The sequence below is a fragment of the Arachis duranensis genome, chromosome 2 (genome assembly GCF_000817695.3).
Source record: "Arachis duranensis cultivar V14167 chromosome 2, aradu.V14167.gnm2.J7QH, whole genome shotgun sequence".
Classification (NCBI taxonomy): domain Eukaryota; kingdom Viridiplantae; phylum Streptophyta; class Magnoliopsida; order Fabales; family Fabaceae; genus Arachis; species Arachis duranensis.
In genome coordinates, this window is record NC_029773.3 from 474,839 (window position 1) to 484,457 (window position 9,619).

Genomic DNA, 9,619 nt, shown 5'->3' on the forward strand with positions numbered 1-9,619 from the left:
GAAGCCACACACACACACACGTAGCAAAATACTAGTTTGCCAAAATATACGCATAAAGGATAAAGAAAAATCCTACTACATTAAGAGAATATCTTAAATTCCCAAATTAAACTTAGTACATAACAAACACACTAGGACAATTTAGTAGTATCATAAGTCTAGTAAAAGTTATTGCTGTAATCAATTTAACAACATCTATACCATTAGCGTATCTTAGTTGATGCATATCAAAACGGGTCTTAATCTATACTAGATCTCGAATTCGTTCCTTCTATTATTCTTTAGATGGCTCACTGCTCATATCATCCATCTGCAATTTCAAGAATAAGAAACAAGAGAAGAAAAACAAGAAAAAAAAAATAGAAACGGATATGCACAAATCTGAAAGCAATAGTAATGTTGAGAAGAGTTCCAGGATAATTAAACTGGTGTAGGTTAATGCAACTAATCAAACAGTAAAACGTCAAAAAGTTCTTAAAAGAAAAAACATTAAAAACAAAGAAAAACATGAAATTGCTTCTTCACCTTCTCCGAGCCTTCTTCAAATTTTGCCTTTTTTTTAGGTGTCTCATCTTCAATAACAGCAGCATCATCACGATTCTTCTTTTTGTGCATCTCTTCTTCCATACCACCACCTTCATTACGGTTGGTGTCCCTAGACGGTGTGATTCTACTTAAAAAGAATTTAAACAAATACAGTTTTCAGTGACCAGCAATATTTTTTTTTCTAGTTTACATAAGCTTGAGAAATGGCCTTAGCATAGAAGAATAATGTTAGAACTTGAAAAGAATAGGAGGGATTCAATCTTTACCAATATGAATGAGTGTACTTATACATGAGGAATTGACACCACAAGAAAACATAAAAACGAAGAGGCAACAATTAAAGGATAGACTTAAAAAGAACAACTAAATGTTTGAAACATCAATCGATATATGAACAGAAATTTGTTATTTCCTACTCGAGTCCATCTCTGAAGCTGGATCCAAGACAGAAATTTGTTATTTCCTAATCTTGATCTCTTTGCCTTCAATTACAAAACAACAAAACTTTATAGTAAAAAGAAAAAAATAAAATAAAACACAAGTTAATTGACACAGACTTGCCTAAAGTCATCATGATCCTTAATATCACATCTCTCAGCGTGTAGGAAGTAGAGCAGGATCAAGATCCAAGAAACGATCTGCCAGGAAAAGGTGGGGGAGTCAATGTGTTCAATAATTCGTGATGGTAAAAGTAAAGTTATCAAGAGGGAGAAAAGACTAGAGAAATTCATTTAAGATGCCTGGTTTAAGTCGTTTGGCATATGCTACGTGCATTTCATCAGGATTCATTTCATGGACTGCACCAAAAAAATACTTGGCAGAATCGGACTTTTCGGTTGATATAGGCTTCCCCTCCCACATCAACTTATGAAGGAAGCCAAGACTATAATATTGAACCATTCTCTTGGGAATCGAGGACGTCGAAAGCTTATACTCATCTTCCTACAAAATAGATAATAACGAAGAATTTTTTGAAAAAACATTAATATAACGAAAAAAGGTAGGCTCTACATTAAGTAGAAACATGTTTCACATACATGTGATTGCTTGTACTAGAAGGAAAAAATCGAACAAAATGATGAGTGTTTTGACATGGAGATGGTGGTGCACATAAGGGGAGAATGGAGTCATTTGTTAGTAAAGGGAAGGAAGGGACATCTAAAATTGTGAAAGAACAAATCATGAAGCAACATGCTAGAAGGAAGATGTAGTTCAAGTTGTGGGTAATGGTGATGGAGCTTGTAGTGTTGTGGCAGCAGGGAAACATACATGTTAGAGGAACAAAGGAAACAAAATGTTGGTGTCTTGTCTAGTCCATTATCTTGACAACTTAGACCTTTATTTCATAATATTTCAAAAGGTTTGAGTATTGTATGCAGTCAATTTCACGTGAAATTGATAGTTGCGAGCCGTATTTTTATCTAACTGTTCTCAATTATCAACTTTACGTGGAGTTGCCTACAACTGAGTTTCCACCTTTTATTAATTAGATGAGAAGAAAATGAACTAACCCCTTCCTTTCGTGTGTCATTGTAGTGTTTCATAGCCAAAATATGCCAATGACAACGACGCTCAAAAATCCTTTGTTTCTCTTCTCTGTAAAGGGTAATAAGGGAAAAGTGATTAAGAATATGTGTTAAATGTTAATTTGAATTGCATTGAGATATAAATTAGGGCATGCAAGTACTGACTCAGATAGCTCTTTGTCTTCGGGGGGAGGAGGATTAAGATACCCGGGCCAATTCGAAGGGATTATTGGTTCAGTAATAGTATAGCCTGCATAGGGGACTCTGGCTGCTATTGCTGCTGCTGACTTAGGTTGGGAAGAAGGAGGTGGAAGATCCTTGTAAATTGTATCGAGAATGCCTGGTTTATAACAAGGATTGAGTGGATCATAACGAGGAGGTGATGCTGCTGATGATGCCGTGTCAAGAATTTCTTGTTTGTCATCACTGTGAAGGATAAGAAGGAAAAATTGATGAAGTATATATGAATGGAGTTGATATTCTAAATGAGGGCATCTACTCACTCTGACGGCGAAAAGCTTCTTCGTGGTGAGAAGGAATTTGCCGATGACATGTCCGATGCGAAAGACGAAGGGGGAGATCCCTTCCTTCAGTTTCAGACTCTTTTATAGTTTTGTTTTCACTTTTCATCCCCGCCCTGTACGCCTCGCTTTGACATGGACACGTGGGAAATCAATCCGTTCTTTTTCTTTTCACAAAAAAAAAAAATTTCTCTTTTTAAAAAAAAAATATAAATAAGTTACTCACTTTTTAAATTTAATATACACAACTCTCCCACTAATTCAAAATACAAAAATCTTACCTTCTAAATTTTGAAATATTTAAATTCTCCCTTCTAAAATATATGAAGACAAAAAAATTTTTAGTTCTTCCATTCAAAATATACAAAGATAAATTAATCTTTTAAAAGGACTTAGATGCCTTGTTCTTAAAAAATATCGATGTTATTATATTTTTAATTAATCAAAAATTTATTTATTTTCGGAATAAAAAATCAGAGACTTATTTATTATTTACTCTTTTTTTTAGTTAACCAGACCATTTTTATTTTCCATATTTTTAAAATAAAATGACAAATGGACTTCTCAATATTTATATATATTAATCTTTGAAAAAAAACTACTAATAAAGTTTTTTATGATAACAGATATGAACATATTATTGGCGTATTAATTTTTATGATGACGGTAAAATAATTTAATTTGAACATAACTTTTATACGTCTATTATAGTAGAAAACTTTTATTTTTTCCTTCAAAAATTAATATGTATGAAGTGTAAATATTCAAAGACTTATTTGTCTTTTTAGTCATTTTTATTTGTATTTGATAAAACGAATTAGTATAGCAGAGATAATCATTACTCATTAGTATAGTACTAACTTCAAAGTTACAATTTTAAAGCTTGTAAATTCAACAACTTGATCAAAAATAAAATACACAAAACAAGTAAGGATGATTACCAACAAAATTATAGCACACACCAACTAAATTAACCAGAAAATCAAACTCCACAGAATCTACAATCAAACACCTTTGGTCCCAAGAAAACTCATACTTTGTCACTCTAAAGACAAGAATTTTGTTTCTACTTTTGCAAGAAGCAGTTGCAACTTGCTTCCCTTTCACTTCTTGCCCATATTAGAGTATCTTCACTAACTGTTTTAACTATTTACTATTTCAGAAATGCCATGAATGAAGCTTTGAAGGACATCAAAGGTGGCAAGAACAAGAAGTAGTCAGTAAATCAGTAATCATTTACACATTGCTTCCACTCTTCTTGTCCTTCAATTCGAATCGAAACTGACAACAGTTTGAAGCATCAGAATGTCTAATCCAGATATGTACAACTCAATATTGTATCCTCCATGAGTTCTGCAAGAATGATCTCTCCCATTTCGAAACCAACGGCTTCAGCATCAAACCGAAGATCCATCCAGATGCTACTTTTTTCCATGTCTTTCCTGACAATTTTGTCCAAAGTTCGAGGCGGGGGTAAGGGAAGGAGATGCCAGCACATTGCTTCCCAAACCTTGACAATAACCACTTTCATGTTTGGACTTGGCCTTATGCTAAGATTCTTCACAAAGGATACAAAAGGTGAGACAGCAAAGTAATGCCAACAAACCTCCATCAGAACTTCATTGATACAGTCATAAAGAAGCTTCTGATCATGACAAAGCTGGTTTGCTGGAAGCTCTTCCTGATCAAACAATGAAGGATCTAGTATCTTATCCGAGGAATGGCATTTCATCAATAATTGATCCATAGTCAATTCAGAGGCTTGCAGGACTGCTTTGATGTACTTGTATATCAATTCATTTTCTTCAAGGCAATATTTTCCTTTCTGGATTTGGTTCACAGGTGAATAGTCTTGTTCTTCGAATTCAATATTTAGCGGCCGTACTGCTACTTGAACTGAAAATCAAGAATGAATTTGATGTTAGATTAAAATAAATATAGCAATCAGAAAAGGTATGCTACCATGTGTTATGCATTGTCAAGAGAAGCATGATATAGCAACCTCCTTAAGAATTTAATTTGCCAACCACAGATAGCACTAGTGCATGAATTCTTACTAGGTTGATATTCGGAGTAACCAGGGCTGATTTCATCCTCTATGAATGGTGTATCAAGAACAGATACAGGACTTGGCCTCCCACACATTTCTGCACCACTTTCTAGCTCTTCAGTTTTCTTTGTGAATGTTGAGTGAGATGATGATGGTGGGGTAGATTGTTGGTTTTCGCCTATACCTTCCTGTTGAAGGAACAAATAATAGTTTAGACTTGAGATACAGTTTTGTGGATATTGAATACAACATAAATACAAAGATCAATTTATTCTCAAACCATTGATTTGTGTAAAAACTTAATGCAATATGAAACATTACTAGGGTGAAGCATTGACCTCAGTAATTTCTAAGATATCACAACTCTGTTCCTCATTTCTAATGCTGAGGCGAATTGGTTCTGAGAAAGATTCCAAGATATTGATCTCTTTTTCAGATTCTACATCACCTGCACACAAATAAATTATAGAAACTCCATAAGTAATAGACTAAATACAAATATGCATGCATCTACTACTTAAATGATAACGTTACCTTCGACAACTATCTCGTCTTTAACAGCACAGTAGCCTTCTGCTTTATCAACATGACTAAGTTCATCAGGAAAATTGGATTCCAACTTAATTTCTCGTACTAAATTATTAGAGCTTCTGTCACATATAGTTGACTGCTTCTCTGGATTATCAGTTTCCTGAGCTAAATTATTCACAAAGGTTGCCTGTTTGGGGGACATGTTGTCATAAGCCTCCCAAGTTTTATCCGAGGTAGAAAATCTTGTCTGTTCAGTCAAAAAATGATGCTCCCAACACCTTGAAGGACTGCCAAAGGGAGAAAAGTTGTAGTCCGGAAGGGACAGAATTCTCCCAAGGGTCTTGGAAATCTGCCTACTCGACATGTCCATGTTCTCATCACCACTACCTATCATTTCAGACAGATGCTTCTTGGCCTCAGTGTATAAGTGAGATGCCCTTTTCTTTTTATAACTACCACTTTCTTGCTCGACAATCAATTCCGGATCTTTCAGTTTAGTAGGCCTTGCAATTTTCTCAAGGAAGAAATGATCTTTGTTAGGAGATCTCATTCCAACATTGTCTTTAAGAATGGCTTTGTTGCTGGGCCTTTGACATTCAGCAGGGTATCTTTTTGAGATGCCTTCAGGACTTGCATGTTTCTCTCTCCCCATTGCATGCTTCAACTTGTTTTTTAAATCTGTAAGCGAAAAATGTGAACTACCTCTTGCAGAAGGACTACTGTGTTTGGCAGTATCATGAGATTGCAGGGATGAGGCAATGTTGTTTCTGGTTTCAGAACTTTGCAACCCCATTGATCCAGGCTTCAGAATTACAATTCTATTTGAAGTCTCAGTTTTGCCATTCTCATTTGTTGGATTTTTCGGCTGAGACTTTGTTTTTTTCCTGAAGAAGTTATGCTTCTTGTGGTTTAGAGTCTCCCTTGTTTGTTCCTCATTTCCAAGATCTTGTTCAGTGAAGTTGGAACAAGTAACAGAACTATATTCATTGTTATCTCTCCCATGAGATTTCGCAAACTCTTGTATACATTTCAACAAAAGTGAATTTGGGTTTTGTAGAAGTGCAAGAAACAATTCCTTGTCTGAGCTTATAAACTGAAGTGCTTCCATAAGTTCATGGGAATGAAGGTATTTTCTAGCTTCTGCCAGATCTTTGCCATTCAGTATCATCTGATTCACAAATTCATGAATTACCTCTCTTGCAATGTTTTCAGAAATTGCATGCTTCTGGTTTGACTGACTATGAACTCCTCTATCATTGCCATGCTTCACAGAACAAGACTCTTTAAAGTGACAAAACTCTTGAATTATGTTATCCAGATCAAGATCATCTTTTGATTGCCGCCGGGAGTGTTGATTATGCAAGTACTTGGATTTCATGGTTGCATCCAAATTCAGATTATTAATGTCCATATCACAGCTTTTACTGCTAGATTTCTTTTTCCTTTTGTAATCCGTCTGCTGTGGAACTTCACATCTTAATCTGGATCCATTTGGTTCTACTTTGGCATTATGTACGTCCTTCTCTGTGGTTTGATCAATGAACATCTCTTCTTCTATGAGTTTCTTCACACTATGCTTAACAGCACCAGTTTTCACTGTTGGCCTCTTACTCTCTATAGTGTCCTGAAACATGACATATTGATATCAATAAATGCACAAACATCCTTGTAGCAATAACTGAATTCTTCTAGTGTCCTAAAATTTGTTAACTTTCACTTGTAATGAGTTTCAATTGAATAATACAAGGGATGGCCAGACTCACAAAATTGTCATGAGAAACTTCATCCAAATCGCTCAACATCTCAAACTTGTTCTTAGAAGGCACACCTCCTGAAGGAAAAAATAGTAATTAAATTAACAATTGATATTGATTCATTTTTCTTAATCAAGCACAGCTACACACAAGTATATTCCACATAATAATAGATAGGCTGTCCTGCACAAATATGATATATAGATACTACAACAAGTTATGATAAAATTAGTCACAAGTATAAGAAGTTTAAGGTAGTAGTATTTGATGTAGATACATGTACAGCATGCATAGGTGAGAAAAAATGAAACATTCATGATTGTAGATAGGGAAAGTATGTTCTAATGAAAAGTTTTATAGCATTCTAGAAAATTTTTTGGAATGAAAAACATCAGTTACTCCACAACTATTTGGAACACAGATCTATGAAAATATAATGTTTAACACCGTTCTTACCAACAACATGCTTGCTGCTTCGCCTTCTATCTGCAATCAACTTGCGAGTTGAGTGACCATGGCGGAAATCAAACATACTAATAAAGCCCCACATACACCCTGACTTGTCTTTCTCATACCGGATGGAGCGCCTCTGAGACTTCTTTGCCATAATGATTGGGCACAGTTGACTATGTTCTTTCGTCTTTAGGCCTTATTACAATTGTCATCCGAATCACTTCAGTGGTAAGATCATGCTACCTGATCAATGAACAAAACCATTAAGCAAATATATGTATTTAAAAATCATTAGAACACTATGACCACTCCCTTAAATCTAATGCCAAAGCTTTGTAGTAGGTATATGAAGAACAATGCTCTTTATGCAAACTTATACACTGAGAGGATTCAAACATAGATACAGATATATCATTGAAATCATCAACTTGGTGAGGTAAAACAGAACAATCATTGGATGGTAAGATTTAGAGGCTACTGAATCAAGAAACACAACAAGAATTTAACAAGTAGAAGATCCAACTAAATTGAATGGTTACCAATTTAAGTCATGTAGCTAGAAGTCTAGAACTAAACTAGCATAGGAAAAACTGAGATTGATGCAACTAAGTACCTGCTACTATGAGGCTTTTTGAATCAAACAAAGAATCTAGGAATTCAAGTTCAGCTCCCCAAGTTTCTCAACTGAGTGAAGCTCAAGGAGTCATAGTCATAGCCTCCTTTGGAGGGTAAGGTATCAATACCTTGTTTATTTCTACTGAATTCTAAAAGTTTCCACAGAGAAAGCTGAAGCAAATCCCAGTCATCTTCTCCTCTCTTCAAAGAAAAGTCCAAACTGAGACACAACCATTAATAAGGCTTCAGCTTTTATAATTGGCATCTAATCAAACACTTGCAGCATATTGATCAAACTTGACTAGGAAGATTGATCAGGCTTATCTTCAACAATGTTCAGTGACTCAAACAAATCCAAATTCTATAATCACCAGTTCATGAAGAGCTCCATCAGTAGCTATGCACAGCAAAATCCATGGCTGCACCAAATGATGAATTCATATCCTTCAAAAGTTGATTGAACCATTTAAGCAAATCAACAAACAGAACAGGGGCAATCCAAATTCGCAGTGATGTTCATCCTCCACCAACAAAAACCAAAACGTATGATGAAAGCTTGGAGCTTTATTTTCTTTTGTGTGTATGTATGTTTTTTTCTTTTCCAATCTCAATCTCAACTAGATAGCAACCTTAATTCTCTTCACTTTAACACTCAAAAATACTTTTTTTCAATGGAAAATTCTGTATTAAAACACTTGATATTCTATTTACCACGAATGAAAATGGAGACTTTTTACAAATGGGGGGTGTGTTTGACAGCGAAAAATGAAGGAAAATGGAAATGAAAGCACCGACCCACTAATATTTTTGAGGAATGATTCTGATTCTGAGAAGAAAAAAAAGTGAAAAAGGAGAGAAAGAAAGTTGGTGGTGACTGGTGTGGTTGGAGAAGGATGGAAAGTGAAAGCTTTACAACAATGGTATTAGTCTTTTAGTATTAGTATTAGTATTAATATTAGGATTATGGTACAAAATACAAATACAAATACAAATATGACAGTTGAAGTTAGCTAGATTGAAGGCCCCACACAACATGTCTTCCTATGTTGGTGTTTTTTGTAGCTAAAACATTAAGGGAAAAAAATGAAAAAAAGAAAACTAGGGTGGATCTAATTTTTTTTTTTTTAAATTACGAGTGAGACTCGAATCTGCGACTTCTAAGTGAGTATGAGAAGACCAGCGATGAATCCAGGAAAAATTAACAATGGGGGGAAAAATATATAAAGTAAAATTTATATATAGATATTTTATTTTATCTTTTTTTTCATAGGATACTCTAACATAACAGATCAAGGATTAATCTGTCGTGAATCTGAATTTCATTTAAGAATTTGTCATTATTCAATAAATTATTATATATACAAAATAAAATTTAAATTTTTTATTTTTGCTTAAATGAACTATTGATATTCTAAGACATATTTCAAAGAGAAATTCTCTATATACAAGCATTTTTTTATACAAGTCTTTACAAGTTATTATATTAGCGCGCTTGAACGTTACTGCACGTTCTTCTTCCTCTTCCTCTTCTTCTTCTTTTTTTCGTTTCTTACTTTCTCTTTCTCCTTCTTCAACCGTTACTGCACAATTTCACTGCACCGTCTTCTTCTTCTTGCTGCACAT

At 34.5% G+C, this 9,619-nt stretch overlaps 2 protein-coding genes across 4 annotated transcripts; both read right to left on the reverse strand.

Annotated features, from left to right (window-relative positions):
* On the reverse strand, positions 1-2,652 carry LOC107472870 (uncharacterized). 2 transcript variants are annotated; one of them, XM_052257573.1, is made up of 7 exons: positions 2,576-2,652; positions 2,238-2,498; positions 2,058-2,142; positions 1,287-1,488; positions 963-1,184; positions 526-670; positions 1-310 (listed from the first exon to the last, which is right to left on the reverse strand). In XM_052257573.1, the coding sequence occupies exons 1-5, from the start codon at positions 2,623-2,625 to the stop codon at positions 1,141-1,143; spliced, it is 642 nt and encodes a 213-aa protein (XP_052113533.1). In that variant the 5' UTR covers positions 2,626-2,652; the 3' UTR covers positions 1-310; positions 526-670; positions 963-1,140. The 2 variants fall into 2 exon arrangements, with proteins under 2 accessions (XP_052113533.1, XP_052113532.1); XM_052257572.1 differs by having other exon boundaries at positions 526-1,184.
* Positions 2,653-3,414: 762 nt separating this feature from the next.
* Positions 3,415-8,880, reverse strand: LOC107472414 (uncharacterized). Of its 2 annotated transcripts, XM_052257295.1 has the most exons (8): positions 8,368-8,880; positions 7,995-8,216; positions 7,385-7,624; positions 6,938-7,005; positions 5,178-6,798; positions 4,982-5,091; positions 4,651-4,831; positions 3,415-4,489 (listed from the first exon to the last, which is right to left on the reverse strand). In XM_052257295.1, exons 3-8 carry the CDS (start codon positions 7,533-7,535, stop codon positions 3,903-3,905), a joined length of 2,718 nt encoding a protein of 905 aa, XP_052113255.1. In that variant the 5' UTR covers positions 7,536-7,624; positions 7,995-8,216; positions 8,368-8,880; the 3' UTR covers positions 3,415-3,902. The 2 variants fall into 2 exon arrangements, with proteins under 2 accessions (XP_052113255.1, XP_015947436.1); XM_016091950.3 differs by having other exon boundaries at positions 7,995-8,880.
* Between the last annotated feature and the right edge of the window lie 739 nt (positions 8,881-9,619).

Bases quoted from the DNA above. Each gene is read 5' to 3' on its own strand.
- LOC107472870 (XM_052257573.1), bottom strand. From the start codon at position 2,625: ATGTCATCGGCAAATTCCTTCTCACCACGAAGAAGCTTTTCGCCGTCA. The intron at 1,489-2,057 runs GTTAGTTCATTT...TCTATTTTGTAG, and splicing joins ATGACACACGAAAGGAAGGG to GAAGATGAGTATAAGCTTTC. The intron at 1,185-1,286 runs GCATCTTAAATG...TTTTCCTGGCAG, and splicing joins TGCCAAACGACTTAAACCAG to ATCGTTTCTTGGATCTTGAT.
- LOC107472414 (XM_052257295.1), bottom strand. From the start codon at position 7,535: ATGGCAAAGAAGTCTCAGAGGCGCTCCATCCGGTATGAGAAAGACAAG. The intron at 6,799-6,937 runs GTGAGTCTGGCC...GTCATGTTTCAG, and splicing joins AAGTTTCTCATGACAATTTT to GACACTATAGAGAGTAAGAG. The intron at 4,832-4,981 runs GTCAATGCTTCA...TTCCTTCAACAG, and splicing joins ATATCTTAGAAATTACTGAG to GAAGGTATAGGCGAAAACCA.